The sequence below is a fragment of the Sceloporus undulatus genome, chromosome 6 (assembly GCF_019175285.1).
Source record: "Sceloporus undulatus isolate JIND9_A2432 ecotype Alabama chromosome 6, SceUnd_v1.1, whole genome shotgun sequence".
Classification (NCBI taxonomy): Eukaryota; Metazoa; Chordata; class Lepidosauria; order Squamata; family Phrynosomatidae; genus Sceloporus; species Sceloporus undulatus.
The window spans coordinates 107,788,477-107,807,343 of record NC_056527.1 but is presented as its reverse complement, the minus strand read 5'-3'; the positions used below and the strand labels follow the sequence as shown (position 1 = coordinate 107,807,343).

The 18,867-nt window shown below is 45.4% G+C and overlaps 1 protein-coding gene across 1 annotated transcript in view; it reads right to left on the bottom strand.

Annotated features, from left to right (window-relative positions):
- Window positions 1-1,804: 1,804 nt before the first annotated feature.
- Window positions 1,805-18,867, bottom strand: part of LOC121934602 (sacsin-like) — a 30,858-nt gene continuing 13,795 nt past the window's right edge. Inside the window, exons 6-8 of the mRNA XM_042475223.1 lie at window positions 17,047-18,433; window positions 15,251-15,339; window positions 1,805-13,097 (exon numbers count right to left, since the gene is read on the bottom strand). Of these exons, the coding sequence (XP_042331157.1) occupies window positions 2,308-13,097; window positions 15,251-15,339; window positions 17,047-18,433 (12,266 nt within the window). The 3' untranslated portion in view covers window positions 1,805-2,307. The remainder of the gene's footprint in view (window positions 13,098-15,250; window positions 15,340-17,046; window positions 18,434-18,867) is intronic.

Sequence of the window (18,867 nt, the reverse complement as noted above, 5' to 3'; positions counted from 1 at the left end):
ATTTGCGGCTTTGATATTTGCGGATTTGATTATTCACGGATTTCATTCATACGTTCTCTCTTGGACTGTCTAGGTCCTCCAGTGCAACTCTGTGGTCAACTTTAACTAAAAGTTGCACTGAAAGACCATTTGTAGCTATTCCAGTGCCATTCTATGGTCAGTGTATGTTGGACATTGACCACAGAGTTGCACTGGAGGACCTAGAGATTCCTAGAGAGGTGTCCTCTCAGGTAAAAACAATGCTTTTGTTATTTGCGGTTTTTCCATATTCATGGGGGTCTTGTTCCCCTAACCCTAGTGAATATGGAGGGACAACTGTATTGACTGGTTTTGAACTTTTTTTTTTCAAGCACCTCTTTAAAAAATTAGGGTATAAGTGGTAGTATTTCTCCATCACCTATAGGTTTTTAAGCTCTGCTTTCTGGGAAGGGCTGTTGAATTTTTGTTCTAAGATACAGAAAGTCAACAGGTGGTTACCAAAAACCTTTAGTGGGAGAATCTTTTTCTAATCACATGGCTTTATGCGCAGTTTCCACTTTGCTGGTAATCTGTTCTCAGAGGCTCTACAGTACTAATAATCAACTTTTGGACTCACATGCTTCAGTCAGAATTGGAGCTCTGCATTATACAGTTGGCCCTCCATATCCACAGATTTTTTAAATCATGGATTCAAACAACCACAGCTTGAAAATATTCCAAAAAAATATAAATTTTCAAAAGCAAAGTTTGATTTTGCCATTTTATAAACAGGACACCATTTCACTACACCATTGCTTTTAATGGGACTTGAGCATCCACAGATTTTGGTACCCACTTAGGGTCCTAAAACCAAATCCCCAGTGGATGCCAAGGGCCCACTGTAATCTCTTTATTCTTCTTTTCACTGGATTTTAATATAACATTTGGTGTATAATTGGAGAGGTGTGTGTTGGTCCTATACCCCAAAATACAGGGCTTTTGGTGTCCCGTGTAATGCTCACCCAGCTTTCCAGCTCATAAATAAGGGACATCCTTTACAATAATGGACACCTTGTATGGGACAAGCTTTCAAGCTCCTAAATAAACTTAGCAACCCCCTCTCCATTGGCCAACTATTACCATATTGTAAGTGGGTTATTATAACTAACCATCTTAGATTATGTACTCCTGACAAGCAGAAATTAAAATTCATATTCAGCATATGCTTTCCTGAGTGTGAGGATGTGACTGCCTTTCAGCCACTCATTTATATATCCTTATATATTTTAATATTTTTTAAAAGGTTAGCTGTGATTTTTCCATATTTTGATAATCATCTTTAAAAAGGGGGGGGGGTTGTATTTTACACACCAGAAAGGCTCTTCAATCTTTGCTGTAACCTCAAAAATCATAAACTGGAGCACATGTGTGTATGTGTGGCAGAAACTAAAAGCTGACCTATGCAGCAGATGACAACACAAATCACATCTTCCAAAATTTTCTCTTCCACCCAATTCTTTGAAAAGTATAGGAGTTGTGATTTCTTACTGCTTCTGATCACCTTACACATGAAGGAATTGGGTTGCACATTTGGATCAAAGATTAAAAGAATTAAGAGGCAGTATTAAAGTCTCCTTATATATGTCAGCTGGGAAGAATGCTGCCTATGAGGTGTGGGGCTGAATCAAGAGACAACTAGATTAAGTTTATGATATCCTGGAGCAACAATGGAAAATAAGGTAGTATAACTGTCTTCAGGGAGCCACTGTCTCCATTTAATAAAATATCAATTTCCTTTTGCATCCTGTTGCTTCTTCAAAAACACATGACTAGCCCTTTCATTTTGTAACAAAACAAAGTTTATTGATGCAAAAAAACAAGAAGATTCTGTCTGCATTCAGGAATAATAATTTAATCCCACTTTTATACATATAACTATTCTCCCTACAGTCAGCCGTGCAACTTGTTCTCTAAGAGGTAACATGCATTTTTCAAAAACATTGTAAAGTATTAACACAGATCAAGGGTTTCCAAGGGTTCAGTGACTGCATGTTTAGTAATACTATGCACATACTTTCCCATCAAGTACGCTTCAATGAGACACTGAATATTTGTGCATCCCCAGACCATTAAAAAGAAAAGGAAAATTCTAAATTCACAGGTGCCCAGTATACCAAGGAGTTACCGTAGATATAATTTGAAGGTAGAAAAGTCCCCCCCCCCATTTCCTGCGTCCACTCCCTTGTTCTTGTTACAAAAGACTTGGTCCCTAGGTTTTGTGAGAAATCCTGCTGTGTTGTAAAAAAAATGTTGGCCAAAGTCTTTTAAAACAAAGATCCTCAGCTCTCATTACTGTCCAAGCCAATTCTTCACAGTATTTAGGATTTCACGAGCTAAGAGCAACACATCTTGCTCTTTGCACGCCTGGAAGGCCTCATTGGGAATGGTCGGCAAATCATGAAAGCTGGGGTACTGGGTTGTCTTGTCATCTACACCAAGCTTTTGGAGCTCAGCTATCTGGTCAGGGAGCTGTGCTAGCTCAGCACCCCAGGATGCTGCCTTTCTAGCCAGCATGGCAAGAGACTGGCTCTTGTCAAAGTGTCCTCCCTCACTGTATACAACTGCTGTCAGGGCTTTCTCCACTGCCCGGTATGTCATGTAGAACAGCCATTCGGTGCTGCCATTCCCAGCTATACCAGCTGCTGCCCGCAGATCACACTCGGCTTGCCGTAGCCAGCGCTTGGCTTCTTCTCCACAAAGGCGTCTTGACTGATACTTTGAATAATTTGTTCCCCTCTGATGGAATGACCAGAAGTCATAGTTGCAATGTCCTCCTCCTCCTCCTCCTCCTCCTCCTCCTCTTCTTCCCCATCTCTGCCTGGTGAATTCCTGACGTCTGTGGTGATGGCTATGAGCTTGCTCATCCCATTCAGCCCAAAATTTTGAAAAGTTCCAGTTGTTTCTCTTGTAGGAATTACTACTACTACTTAGCTTACCCTTGTTCTCCATCTCCTGGATCCTTTCCTTAAGATATTTGAATATTTCATTGGCCAAATCCTCCTGACCTATATTTTTGTCAGGGTGGTAGCAGAGATAGAGTCTTCTTACAGCCTTCTTCCTCTCTTCCTCTGACAGACACCAAATTTCAGCTAGACGGGCATCCACCTCTTTTTTCACCTCCCTCAAAGGCTTTTGGTACCAATCACTACATGCAGATGGGCTTGCAGCGCTGCCAGAACTAGGGGAAATTTCTGCCAAGACCAGAGATTTATTCAAGTCAGCAACTCGGCTGTTCCTTCGGAAATGATAAAGGTCATGGGCACTGACATCTGCTTTCTTCCCTCCTCCCAAATCAACACGGTACATGGAGACTTGGCCACCACCGCTCTGCTGTGGACCAAGAGCTTCAAGGACTACAGCATACAGGTAACATTCTTTCAGCTGGGAAGAGTCTAGGTAACCCACATAATCTCCTGGCACAAAGATATGGAGGATGTTCATGTCCAAGCTGTCATGCCATTCCTCAGGGATTTCCTCTCCAGCAGGTGGCAGGCTATAAGCATTTCGGTGGGTGGGCTGATGCAAAGGCACTTGGTTTCTCTTCAGCACTCCAGCAATCTTCTGAGGCCCCTGGCAAACCAGAATTTGCATGAGGATCATCATAGCATCCTGATGGAGTCTTTCTCCCAGAAGCCTATTCACTTCTTTGGCTAGGATGCCAGAGACATGCACAGCCTCATCTTGATTCATTCTCTCCTGGTGTGCAAGGTAAACCTGACACTTGTCACCTGGTAGCATCACAACATGCACCAGCTTGGCACGCTGAATTCCCTCAAGAGGCTGTGCGTTGTGCACTGTGATGGTGCACAGCTTTTCATAACAAACCACCTCTAGTCGCTCTGGTGAGAAGAATTCATCCCATATGCGCTCCATCTTCTCTGTTTCTACTGGCTTTGCTGTGTCCTGCCATTTCAGCAGCGCAATAAAGGCCCACTGGAACTCAAGAGAAATGAGAAGTTCTTTCAGGCAGTTCCGGGACTCACAGTGTTCCCTATAGGGACAAAGTTTCAGGGAGGACTCCTCTAGCTGCTCTTGAGTGATGTCAGAAAAGTTCTTGGGGCGCAATGCCTCAGGGAGCCGACGCAAAAGCCTCCACTGCTCATACTTGTCATGGGCTAAGGAGCATTCAGAAAGATCCAGAAGAAAGCGAAAAGTCCTCTGCAAGTTCTCGGACTCTTGTCCAGACCAGTCGCAACTGAAGATGAGGGTGTTTGATGGGTACAGCTTCCCATCAATACAAGGCAGGTGCAGTTCTTTCAGCGCTGAGAAATCCACTGGCTTCTCTGCTTCTTCTAAGAGCTGGAAGAGGAATTGAGTAGCCCTAAGCACTGTTTTAGTGAGATTGGGATGCAGCTGGATTCGTTCTACCGTCTCCTCATGAATTTGGGCCAGAACACTGGCATAATGACAGATGCTTGGCTCGGTCTGAACACCAAATTTCTCCAGGAGATCCAGATAGGCAGTCAGCTTTGCAGGCAGCTTGTAAAGGTAAGGCCAGAAGTCATGTGGGTATTTTAATGAGACCACCACCTTTTGGGCCTCGGCTATTTCTTTGTTATCTACCAGTATCACAGGGAGTCCCTTTAGACAGTTGGTGTCTATTTCTTTCTCTTCAGACAAGAATGCATACATCTGCGTTAGGACTTGTGCCCGAGTTTCTGTGGCTTTAGGGGTAACACATGATGCCTGACATACATTGCTCAGATTTTTCAAGACCAACTGGACAGGCAAGGTGCACAACACCCCAAGTCGTTTCAGAATGTCAGTTCCATCTATTCCAACATAGACAGGACAAGACAGAGCAGCTGCTGAAGTCCAGAACAATTCTACACTGTCTGAAAGGTACAGAGAACCTTTGGGTGCCAGTGGGGCATTGCAAGGGACATAGGGTGGGTGCAGGCAACACAGTTCATCAGAGATGGGACGTTGCCTTAGGAAACGGATCTTGGACACTTTTTCCATAAAGGCATCTGACAGAGTGTCTTTTGGTGTGGAAAGCAAATGGTTCAAAAGTGCTCTCCTTCTTCGGGGGAGCTCATGGGATATGGGACCATACATCAGTGCATCCCTTTCAACTTGGGTAGCACACTTCAGAAAGTCATTTTCAGAGATTACCTTCTGCAAGCCCACATCACGTAAAAATTTTTTCACCCTCCATTTATCACCTGTTGACACGGATTCATAGAATTTATTTGGTACAAACCGAGAGCTCATTCCCAGCTCCAAGAAAAGTGGTTCATCTTCATCATAGAAGTAGGATGCATGACGCAACTCATTCTCCTTGTCCCGGATAAAAGCAAAAGACTGAAACTTTGATACTATGACTTTTTTCTTAGCCTCATACTCTTGATTATAATGTGCCGTGATGGTGAGGAGTAACTTCACAGCCTCTAGAACACGGGCCTCAGGAAGCCTGGGCAACAGAGGCAGAAGCTGCTGTACGAACTGCTGCAAATCATTCATGACACCAATACCCAAGCATTTACTGAGATGGCGGTTAATCCAACTGTCCCTCAGCAAAAGAGTCTTCCTATCTACTTTGTAAAGCTCCTTGAAGTTTTTGGACTCCTTTGAAATCTTTGACTCCAAGAGATATATAATTTCATAGAAAGCCAGTGAAACACGCTTTCCTTGATGAGTCTCAAACACAGGCAAGGCTTTCAACTTGTTAAGTAATTTACAATCTCTTTCTAACTCCTCCAGATTGCTGCTCAGGAATTCCAAGAGTCTGTCAAATTTGAATGGTTTGAGTTTGAGTTTATCCCAAGAGAGGCTACTACTAGCAGACAGTTGTGCCAGCACAACAACAGGATTCTTTATTTCGAATAGATGTGGCCGGATACAGTATTCAGTGAGTTTTGGAGGCAACAGGGAGGAATCTAACATGGCAAAACCCAGCTCCTGAAGGATATTAGAAACTTCACTTGAGTCATCATACAGAATAGTATTGAGGCTTTCAAGTGGATTGAGGGATGTACTACAGCCCCGCACTGGAAGTAAAGGACAGCCTTTGAAGAGGATAACTAGCACTGCAAATGCCTGGTTCATTTTGTCTTTATCCTTAGACTTGCAGATCTCTGTCTCAAAGAATTCCCACATCTCACGCAGCCATTTCTGGTGCTCAACATCACTGGACCAGTTGTCCAGTTCCAGCATTTCCTGGATGTAGTGCACTGATTCAGAAAGAGTGAAATCCTTCAAGAACCCCATCTTTACTAACTTCTGAGTGGCCTCTGAACTGAGGTAGGCAGAGAAGTGATCCTGGTGGTGTGGGAAAAGATGGGAAACTCCACTCAGGTATGCAGGCTTCTCCTGAATGAAGCACCTCAGCATATCATCCTTTGTCACCAGTAAAGGGAGACCTTCCACAAAGCTGCTCTCCTCAGGAAGCTCACGGAGGCATAAATTCAGGAGAGCAGAGCAGCTGTACTGTGTCTTCATCAGTGTTTGTTCAAGGGGGTATGGCAAGGAGAAGTCAGGTAGATTCTTCAGGAAGTGGCAGAGGGAAGGAGGATCAAGGGTTAGGACATCAATTTCTGCCCTGAGAAATTCAGTATGGATGTCCTGCAGACGCAGGAAGGCAGGGACTAAGTGCATGCCCAGATTCTGGAGAGCCTGCTCAAGGAAATAATCTTTTATCTCAGACTGCAAGAAATAAGGATCTCTGGTTGGGTAGCCCAGTTTGGGTATGCTCCAGTACACATTCACTACTTCTGTTCTAGATGCATAATTAGTCTGCTTTTGGTATACTGGTACCAATGGAAGCTTCTCCCCATATGCAAGTTCATACACATGGGTAACCAGCTTTTGCCAAAGTGGGGGGACATCTTTGGTTACACATGGAAAATACCTCAAATAGCTGGAATCAAGATGTTGCTGACATGCCAGTAGGGAGTGGAACGTCAAGGGCACTTTCCCCAGAGCCTGCCGCAGCTCCTCGAGGAGCTGGCAATACAAAGGAGCCACAAGACAGCGCAGTAGGAAGTGATTCCATGCCATGCTGACATTGCCTTTGTCATCATCCTTCCTCAAGTCACGTCGAGATGAATTTACTGCAAAGTTGCCATTGATGTGGATTGGGAGTCCCGTATTCACTGGCAGAGGAAGTGTACAGAAGGCCCTACCCGATGGTTGTCCATTAAGACAAGCAGCCACACCACCATGTGGCAGCAACATGCCCTCTGTGATGTCTGTCTTCTCCACACCAATCTGCCTACCAACCAACCAACTGCTAGAAGCATTGGAGAAACTATTATTCACCTTCATTTTGTAGAAGACCCTTTTGGGCCTGCCCTCTTCTATGCCTCCTGCTGCAGCTGCCTGCTGCAGATGTTTTTGGTACTCCAGCCTTTCATCTTCACCACCTTCTGTCTTTACCCACAGCACTTCCTTCGGTTCCCTTCCTGTCTTGCTTATCACAGAAAACACCACAGAGCGAACATGATTCAGAAACATCAGAAGGCATTCTGCTTCTTCTCCTAGAGCCAACACCATATTTTCCATGTCTTTTTCAGACACAGGGGTCTTCCAGATGGGAGAGGTGACAGCATCTGCAGGAGTGCGCAGGGGTAATCTGAAAACCGTGCCACATTCCAGGTCAAACACATCAGGCAAAAAGGCATTATAAACATCTGGAAAGGCATCTTTGAAATCTTTAGTGAGGCTGTACTTTCCACCAGGGGAGATGTCATCAGAGTCAGGGAGGTAGCGCAACGTAGGGTCGAAGACACAGAGAGCACTGTCCCCAGTTATAAAAGCAGGGCAGTCAGTCAAGTGGAAAACCGTGTTGAAGCCTAGCCCATATTTGCCTGTAGCATCCCGTCTTTCCCCTTTCCCCCCAGAGCCTAAGCGCTGGATCCCTTCAATATCACTAATCTGGAAGGTGCGATCATTATAGATGCAAAGTGCCGGGCCTTGAAGAACATTCCACTCATCACTGAAGGTGCGCTCAGTCGGGTGCTGACGCTGGTCCCAAAGGAAGTGGACAACACTTGCACCAGCATCGTCTGCATTCTGCAGCAACTCCTTCAGCACATCCTGGGAAGAAGAGTAGTCACGGAGGATGTTGGCCAACCGAGTGCAGAGGTTTTCTTTGGCTCCAAAATCTGTGACCCAGCGAGAGAGACCCTGGATCCGCCGGCGTGACAAGATGCAGTGCTTTGTGGTAGGGACACCACAGCGTGTGGCAATATCTCGTGAAATCCTGGCATGGCACAGCAGCATCCCATTCTCACGTGGCAGCCATGGCGTATCATCAAAGTGCAGCTTGGGCAGTGGATATAGGACTTTCTTTTGGTCTGGGAAAAAGATGCTTTGGGCCTGATAAGAATCTAGCTCTTGACCCTCTGGCAAGGCTTCCACTAACCCTACAGTGATCAATCTAAACACGAGATCCAGTTGCTCTTTGGGAAGAGACTGTCCACCTGCATTCTTGGCCAAGGTTTGTAGCACAGTAGCATAGTCCTCCACTTGAAAAACATTCTTCAGCCCCACACACTTCCACAGCTGCTTTTGCTGCTGGTACTCCTCAGGCAGACGGAAGAGATATGGAGCACCATCAAAGCTCAGGTTGCAGGCCACCCTACACACAGATACAAAATCAGCACCCACCAGGACAAAGGGGAATGTTTGTGCCTTTTGAGACACCTCTATCTGGCATGAGGGGTTTTCCTCAATTGCTTTGTTCAGGAATGCATAGCAGTATTTTGCTGTCCTGCTTAGCATGGCTCTGGGGAGTGCATTAGAGCAAAGTGATGCGGTCTCCAGTTGTCTTAGCACTGTAGCTACTGGTGGCTGGCGATTTAGTCCTAAGAACTCCTTTAGCTCACTCGAGAACTTAAAATCTTTATCAAGAGCCTCCTTGTCCAGGACTGGTTCAGTCAAGCCCACCACTGGATGCAGTTTGTGATGGTAAATCTCTCTGGGACAGCAGAGTTTGTGGCAGTTACCAGGAAGTACTGCTGGCAAGAAGGGAATTTCTCTAAAAATGACCTGAGTTGTATTGCTGCAGCTTTCCTGGAGGTGGTCATTAAGGAGGTTCAAGATACTGTGAACTCGCCTACGGGCCTTGTGTTGGTCATGATGCCACAAGGCTGCCACAGTTCTGGCTCGATCTATCAGTTCCTCAATAACCACCCTGTGTTTGATCATACCAAGACGTTCCAAGCGCAACAGTCTATGTGGCTCCAGAAACTTTTCACCCATGGGGAAACAGCCATCTTCCAGGGTGTAAAGAGGTGCCACACGGCCCTCTGGGTGTACAAGTTCCTTAATATTTTTCAGCAGTGCTGTGGGAGTGGTGGGAATGCAAGGCAGGGAGATCAGTATCTTATCCACAGTGGCATCATTCATATCCAGGGCACGAACAATCAGGGCATCACGATCAGACACTTCTATCTGAGCAAGGTTGGGTAAAACAAGCTCCCGGAGGAATCGTGCCCAGTTGTAAGTGTTTGACAAGAAGACATCTGCTTGGGTGCATGCTTTGAAATTCATCTCCACCCAGTCTGGAAGAGTCACTGCCATCTGAGGTTGTGGCAACAGTGAAGAGAAGTTCCTGGCAGCTATAGGACTCAATTGCTTCTCAGAGATGATGTCAGCAGCCAGAATACAGGCATGCCGGGCTGGGCACCATTTCTGCCCATCAGAAAACAGAACTGGCTGCTTCCCATCAACACCATTAACTAAGGCTTGGTAGAAGGCCTTAGCTGTTTCACTGAAAGGATGCTTAGCACTGCGGACATCAGGCCAGAAGATGTAGTACTTGTAGTCCTCCAGCAATCCTTCTTTGTTCATATCCCGGAGTTGAGACAATGCCCCGAGCCAGGCACCCACCACTGAATCCCGCAAGAGTACTCTGTTCCATTTGCCCTTCTCTGTGGCATCCCAGAGTCCTTTGCGATTGCTAAGTACAGCGAAGGCTGCTGTGAGGTGCAGTGGGAGCCCACTTTCAATAGGAAGAGGGAGAAAACAGAAGACACGGCCCTTAAAGCCATGCAAACCTGGGACCCATCGTCCAGCTGCAGTGGCAGGGCAGAGAGGCAAGGCCACAGCAGCAACAGGAGGTGAGAAATGGAGTCCCTTTTTTTCTCCCTGTTCAAAGAGCTCTTGGGCTTCTCCCTTAGCTGAACAAAAGTGTAGCAAGTAATGGCTAATAATCACATCTGACCCCCATGTTGCTGTCAATCGCACAATATTGGGAGTTCCTACATCATGAAGCCCTTCCCTCTTCACTGTGGCCAGTGGCTGGGCAAATTCTGGAGAACTGAAACCATCAGGGAGGTGAGTCAATGACACCTCCTGCACTTTGTGCAGGAAAATCAGGAGGTACTGGTACATCTCCTGAAAGCCAGCTTGCAGTGCTCTGATTTGACTGGGTCCAAAGGGCTCAGGGCAGATCTGAGAATCTTTTGCCTCCTGCTCAGTGCGGAAAGGGAGGCGGATGAGTGTGCCTGGGTAATCCTCCCCAACTTTGCAGCCAAAGATGCCTATGAAGGGCCGAAATTGTTCAGGGAACATTGTGACAACATGAGGGGTCCAAGTCAATCGGATGCCTGGATTAGCAGGGCTGTGGATATGCTTCCGAAGGTGGGTGACATTAGGGTCAAAGATGAGCATGGTATGACCACTGAGGAGAGAAGGGACATCTGTCATGTGGTAGACCGTGCAGAAGCCTAGCCCAAAGTGGCCAATTTTGTCATCCTGGCTTTCCTTGGTGGCAGCACCTAGTCGGACGATGTTGGTAAAGTCTTCATTGCTGAACAATGCATCGTTGTGGGCCCAAAGTGCTGGGCCCTGGCAGGCAGCCATGCCAGGGTCCAGGAGTCCACCTGTGGTGCCATTATGTTGACGGAGATCCATTAAGAAGTGGCAAGTCTGGGCACCAGCATCTTCCGCATTCTGCAAGAGTTCTTGGAAAACATCAGCATCCTGGCTGTACTCGCGAAGGATGTTACGGATCCGGAGGGTGACGGGCTCTGAAGGACCCCAGGCTTCAAACAACTCTAAGCCCGACAACCGTGTACTTAGCATCTCTAAGCCCAGGAAAGCAGCTGTGGCGGAGGAGACCAGCTCGTGCACCAAAACAGGTGGGTCGCCATCCAGTTCAGCAAGCCGAGCCCGATTCATATCACAGTACAGCACTGAACTAGCAGGACGAAGAGCAAAAACAGCCAGTCCTGGAATCCGAACTGGCACAGGCATTTCTTGCTCTCCCCGGTGACCACAACCACAGAGCCAATCCAAGACAGCTGTCACAAGGAGTAGTTCAGCTTGTGTGCCCCCTTGTGGTCGGAAATTGATCTGATCAGCCAAGTCAAGCAGAGCCTGGCATACATCTTCTGGTGTGGGTGACTGATGGACCCCCCACATCACAAATAACTGGCTGTACTGCTGAAAGTCCTGCGGTACTCGTGCTATCAAAGTTGTGAGGTCCAAGTCATCGGGGTAGGAAAGCACTACTTCCTTGGGCAATGAAAAACCCTTGCCATTCCACACTGTGGGGCCTGCAGGTGGCTTCTTGAAATCATTCAGGTGCTGCTGCATGTGCCGATAGATGCTGTGCAATGTTGCTGTTAACTCTTGAGTATTTTGGGGGCAATAGGCTTGGGTGAGGCAAGCTAGATTCTTCATCACTTTCTCAGATGGAGGCAGGTGCTCCAGACCCAATTTTGATGCAGCTTGTGAGCCAAAAGCATTTGTCAGTCCCATGACCAGCCCAACAAGAGAAGCATATTTATCTGAGCAGAGCAATTTAGGTGCCCAGAAGTATCCAGCTGGCACAAGCCTGGAGGAGTTGGTGGCTGGCACCCAAGACAGAGACTGCAGCTGCTTCAGCTCCTGAGAAGACAAACGTGATAGCAGAGTGGTCTCATTGCAGATCTGAATGAGTGCCTGTGATTTGGCATTGGCAACTGCTTCCTCTTGCAGCTGATTCACTTCCTTTGCAGCTGCTAATGCATCAGCTGGAGAGACAGCACTGAGATCAGATTTCAGTCCCAGGGTACGAAGGGTTCGTAATACTTCTGGCTCCTGAAAAGGTCCTGTGGGGAACTGGCAAGGTCTTAATAAGGCCCGCAAAGTGGGGTTCTGAGGATCATAGAGATCAATTGGCCGACTCAACTCTCCTGATTTGCAATCCAGAAAGGGAAGGTCGCGACATAAAGCTTGTAGTTCTCGACTCTGGCTGAAGAGAGAGTCCCCATTCTGTAGCACCCACAGCATGAGCCTCTTGGCATCCTGTGCCCGATTCACATATGTCCCCTTCCCCATCGCTTTGACACATAACAAACATAGTTCTGGTGTCCCCAGCAGACTACCTCGAATTTGAATGAGCAGCCGGCGTTCAGCTTCATTACGACACAATAGCACGGGCTCTGGTGTCAACAAATCTATGGGTACTGATGGGACAAGGTGTTTTTCTAAAGCCAAGTAGCACTGGGCTGGCACCAAGCCAGGAGAGGAAGGTGGAAGGAGGGAAGGCATCTTGAAAAACAGGGGCAATTCCATTAGGATTTCCATTTCTTTTTGGGAGAGCATTGCAGCGGTTGCAAGAAAAGCAGTCAGGCTCTGAATCTGCCATTCAGGGAGGGATGCCAAATGGCTGGCTGCAGATGCCATCCCCAAATGGGCAAAAACCTGCAGGACACTGCCAGGCGTGGGTTCTAGGATGTATTCTCTCAGCTGGTGGTGGCACCAGTCTGGCTCCCAGCTCTTGATCAGAGTGCATCCCAGTGTCTCCAAGATCCCAGACACGTCATCTGGCAAGCAGTGCCCATTGTGACTCTGAAACAGTAGAGTAGTTTTAGGCAAAAGCCGTGCCAGCTTGACAGCATTGAGGGAACTGTGCACAGGAGTCAGTGGTATCAGTGGGCACCCCCTGAAGGGTGCCAGGGAAGATGCATGGCGATTCAGGAAATTCCAGAAAGCAGTAAGCCACTCCAGAGGGGGTTGTTGTGGATATTTCTTTGGGCACCAGTTTACTGGAACTGATGTGCTGTTGAACCAGTGTTTGGGAAGAGAATCATGAAAGTTCTGTTCAATGATATTTTGATTTAAAAACAGAAGGTTCTTGAATAACCCTGGAGATGTGAGATATAGAGAAAAAGAAAGAGGGAGGGAGAGAATTAGATCAGGAAATAGTTGGAAGTTTTGACTGTAGCACAATGTCCACTGCAAAATATTCTGATAATACAGCATATCTGGTACAACAAAATCAAATACTACTGACACACTTACTACAGGGCCAGATTAAGACTTTTAGAGGCCCTAAGCACTTAAAAGTTTTTGGTGGCCCCATATATATCTAATTCCAAACATAAACAATAAACTCTAAAATAAAAAATTATTTTTTCCAAATGAACCAAAACCTACAGTAAGATGTAAAATATTGTTTATTTTTATATACTTCCATTTTATTTATATTTGAAAAGTTTTCTCCTATTTTTTCTAATTGCAAAGTCTTTGATCAGATCCTAAAAACTAATTTTATGTAACACATCTGCTCCTATACTTAATAGAGATAAGGCATCCAGCCTGCCTTGTTGCGTCGTTGTTCTGTTCTGATTTTAAATATACTTTAACAGAAAATGAATGCTCAGCTGACAATTCGTGACCATGGATGATAAAAAAATATATGATAGCTAATGTCTACATTTGGAAAGGCACACTCAATATTACATTGTACAATTATTTTTTAAAGTTCAGCATGACTCGTTTTTTCATTTTTCTGTGGTGCCTCCATTCCCTTGATGCCTTAAATTCATGTGTTTGTTTTGTTTTGTTTAATGATTAATCTAGCCCTGACTTATTCACACATGACAAAGGAATCACAAAGAAGTTCAGAAATGAAAGAAACCCAGAAGTTACTGGTTAAAATGCACCTTCAATGACTGATGCCTTTAGGAATTTGCAGTAGATTTTTCGAGCTGCTATGGCAGAAAGTGGAAACCTCGAGTATAAGTGATTAAGAATGATATGCCATAAGGTCACAGATAATGCCATGCTATATCCAACTTGCTCTTGCTCTCAAGAGGTCTCCCAATAAACTCATATGGGGGGGGGGTGTGATTTTATCATGGTCATAGTAATAAATAATGAACTTTGGCCTGTTACAGACTGCCAAAATAAAGCTGCTTCGGGTCTCTTTGGAGGTATGCTATTTAAATGATGCATGGGTCCTAAGAGTCCGGAGGTCGTGCCAAAGCCACACTCCATTCCTAAGCACTGGAGTGCAGCTTTGGTGCAGCTTCCGGATTCTTAGGATGCATGCATCATTTAAACAGCATACCTCCAAAGAGACCTGAAGCAGCTTTATTTTGGCCTGTCTGTAACAGGCCTTTGTCTTCCATCTCCCAGAGTCACAAATACATAGCCTCTTGGTATGGGGAAATCCTTGCATACCTTGCCTTCAAGGGAGCAGATGGCATTGTTTAAAAATGTTGGGTTGTGAAGGCTTTTCTAAGGGCAACAAAGGTTAAATCTTGGAAATTCTGCTGAAAATATTGTTTTGTCTATAAAAGACCGCACCGAGGCAAAAACACTTGCTTATATCAGCAACTATATAGAAATAGAAATAGAAATGCTTATAGAAATAATTCTTTGCCTGGCAATAAAGGCTGATTCCTATACATGTGTATAGCAACTTCGCTATGTACAGCAAAGCTTGGAAAAGGTACTTTTTAGACAATGGCCAGAACCTAGGAGACTTCCCAAGCAATGGTATATAGTTGTGAACGTGTGACACTCCAGCATTGCTGCAAGAAAGTGAGCCTACATCCAAGCCAATCAGAGCACTAACCCAATATAGTGGTTAGAGCAGCTTTTAACAACTTGGTGCTCCTCAAGTGGCCATGCTGGCTAGAAATGATGGGAGTTGCAGTTCCATACATGGAAGGTACCATGTTGGAGAAGTCTGGGCTAATGGAGACCATGGTTCAAATTACCACTTGATTATGAAGCTTACCTGTTGACTCTGGGCAAGGCTTTCTTGAGTTACAGTTACTGTCTTTCAACCTAACTTAATTCACAGGGTTGTTGGGAAGATAATGGAGTATGTGCATGGGAAGAACTATGGACAAGATAAAACAAGACAGGGCACTATACCTCTCGCCTCTCCAGGTTTTTCCTTTATCTTCTTCCTTTCCTGTTGTCCCAGTCTGAACCCTAAGTCGGTACCAGTTCTGGGGTAGTCTTGACCAGCATTCAACACACACAGCAAACAATCAAGACTCACCTTTTTTTGCAATTGCCTCTAGATGTTCCAGCAATTCTGGATTTAGATTCTCAGGGAGAAACTGATGAGCCAGACCAGGTAACAGGATCCTTCAAAAAATAAGAAAACACAAATAAGCAAGGAAAGACACAGCAGGACAATAAAGAAATGAGGCACATGACAGGACAACTTCACCTTTAAGGCAACAGCTTCCTTTATGGGGCTAAACATATTAAGGAGACAAAGAAGAAATACATGGGCTCTTTAGACCAGTGTCTGCAATTATATTGTGCCCATTCATATGTATCGTCCCATCATCTCAGCCACCAAAGTTGGCTGGGTGGGTAAGTCATATTTCAACATAACAGATAGCAAGGGAAAGCCTGTTGACTCCCAGTATTTCTCAAAGTGTAAAACTTGCCTTCTTAAAAAAAACACAAGCTATTACTAGGAGAGACCAGGTCAGATTGTGTATTACTGACAAAAGCTTCATGAAAGTATCTGGTTCTTCTCTTTTGAATAGCACCTACACTAGAAGGATAGGAGAGAAAATGGATCAGGATCATAGGGGTAGGGGAAGGGGATTAATTCTCCTTCATGCAGTTTTCCTGACCACATCCCATGGCTGTTATTTTAAGAAATTTGAAATGGCATCTATCTATCTATCTCTGTGTGTGTGTGTGTGTGTGTGTGTGTGTGCACGCACGCACGCACACAATTTTCTTTTTTAACCTAACTTGGCCTGCTAGAGAGCAACAGCTGCCTGAGTCCTTTTAGCTCAAAATGCCACACAAGTTATAAAAGGTTACAGTTACTGCTTAAAACACACCTTGGCATTTACAGTTCAGGCTTAGTCTCCAGCAGTAAAGTCCCATTGTAAACTACAGTCAGCCCTCCATGTTTGGCTTTTGTGGATTTGACTATTTATGGATTTGATTAATAGGTTCTCTCTAGGAATCTCTAGGTCTTCCAGTGCAACTCTGCTGAAAGTTGAGTTGAATTGCTCTGGAGGACCTAGAGATTACTAGAGAAAACACTTCTCTACCCATTTGTAGGTCCTCCAATCTGATTCTATGGTCAACCTCTGGCAGAGGTTGACCACAGAGTTGTGCTGGAAGACCTAGAGATTCCTAGAAAGGTGTTCTCTCAGGTTAAAAAAAAAGTGATCTTCTCTTTTATTTGCAGGTTTCCCACATTTACGGAGATCTTGTGCCCCTAACCCCAATGAACATGGAGGGCCCACTGTACTCAGCAAAATGAGTTAGTAAGGTTTGGGAAAGGGCCAAGTCTTTGGAACTCCCTCCCTAGAAAAGTTAGAATAGCTTCCTCCTTGTTGTCCTTCCACTGACAAGTGAAAATTTGCCTGACAGTCTTTTAGGAACTGACTGCAATGAGGTTTTAATGATGGGCTGCTTTATTGGTTTTTATAATCTGCCTTTAATGTATTTTAAATGGTTTTGATTTTACAGTTTGCTCAATTCTTTTTAAAAATAATGTTTATATGTATTTTATTAACATTTTTGTATGGTTTTAATCTGTATTGGTATTTTTATTTTGCAAGTTGCTTTGTGTTCCAGTATTGGAGGAAAGGCAGGATATAAATGAATAGAGCAAAGACTAAACATTAAATAAATAAAGTCCCATTGTAAATCAAATAGATTGTTATTAGACTCTAGAGAGTGAAAAACAAAGCCTGGAAAAGTATTGCTGGTTGTGGGATTCTAGGAACGGTAGGTCAACAAAGTTTTTTTTTCCCCAAACCTCAATTGGGACAATGCTGAATCAGCTTGAGGTTCCATTATGGGAAAGCTGCTCACCTAGAGAAACTCTGGTTCTCAACAAAGACAGTGTCTCCAGAATCTCCAAAGCAGGTGAAATGCCCATTGGCCATTGGCAGCAGTGGCAGATCCTTCAGCTCCTGGTAGCACCCATCTCCAACCACATACTCCAACAGCAGCTGTTTCTCTGACAGGGAGAGCCCACTCCAGATGTTGGTCGCCCTTCGCAGAGTCTCTCTCACAAACTTTGTGGTGGCTTCCTGTACTGTTGGCCCACTTCCAGCACCCAAGATAAGGGCTCGGCAGACATGGAAAGGAACATCTGCCAGCAACGTTCCTGCCAAAGTGAGAGCCTTCTCCAGTGCCAGGCCCACTGGCTTCTCTCTCACCTTCTCTGGCAAGATGACAGCTTCACGGGGATAGAGAAGGCGAGGATTTCCACCTCCAACCCGCACCAACAGTTTCAGGTCCATCAACCTCTGGCAGATTTGAGCTATCAAAGGTTTGTAGCGGAGTTGCTGACTTTGGTCTGGGTCTGGCCATGCCCCATAGGGGTCACTAGAATGGCCAGAGGCCAGCAACACCATTTGGCAACAAGAGACAGGCAACATCTCTTCCATAAGCAAGTGGTTCCAACAGCCGTCAGCTCCTCGTGCCTGGGATCCCTCTTCAGACCACTGTACATGCCTCCGGTCATCTGTCAACTGGAAAGGACCACTGATGTGCAGTGGCAAACCTGTCATGTTTTCCTCTGTCGCGGGAAGTGGTAAGACGCAACTGAGTCGCCCAGTGCACCCGCCTTGCAAACAGTAAGCCAAAGACAATGTTGGCCTAGAACTCACATTGTCAGCAAGAACCCACAACTCTGGGAAGGCATCCTTTTTGGCTTCAGCTGTCAACACCAGCCACTCATAGCTGGTAGCTTGTCCTCCAATTGTAGTACCACCAAGAGCTAGCTTTCTGATGTGGGCAGCAGTGTCCAATTTGGCATTGGTGGCATCTTCAATAGGGCCTGGCCCATTGAGTGGGCATGTGGTGGCCTCAGCTCTCAGTAGCTCACTGATGGCACCATCTGACCCAACTAGGCCCAATGTCACTTTCCGGACGTTCCTGAGGAAAAGCAAGCTAATGGGAGCATCATTCAAGAAAGCGAGAAGCAGCTCCCGCACCCGTTCTGTACTGTACAAATTTTCTGATATCTTTGAAGGACTATATCGCAGCGGAAAGCGGAAAAGGGTCCCAGGGAAGTAGCCCTCAGTAGTTGGGCAAGGCTTGCCAAGCGATGCCAGTGCTGCCCAGAATGGCTGGAACTGGTCAGATGCCTCTTCCCATTCATCCACTTCCCAGCGTTCACCACCATCTTCTAACGCTATATTTTGTGTGTCCAGCACAAGCAAATACTGACCAGACAATATAGATGGAAAGTCTAGGAGGGAAGAAGAAAAGAATTTCACTTTTTTGGATACTTTTCTGTTTTTGGTAGTGTGTGAGATGTAGTAAGCACTGTCATTTTAAAAAAGATGGAATTCTTCAGAGGAACTTTTTCCATCATTGTGCATATCTCCTTCCCACAACATATCTTTTTTACAGTTTACTGTGGGCTTCTGTCAGTTTCCAATTCCTGAGCATCCAAGGCCTCATTGCTGCTTGTATTGTTTTAGTCACAGCCAGGTCTTGGAATTGTTTTTCCTTCATCATATTCTCACAGGAAAATGTATGTTCAAAGAGCACTAGAATATTCTGGGCACTAGGCCTCAGCTAGAACCATCATGGTTGCTACAGATTATGGACAAAAAAGGAGAATTAGCCCCTTGTTTATTTGCCCCAACTTTTGCTTCGTGCTTTCATAGCATGTGTATC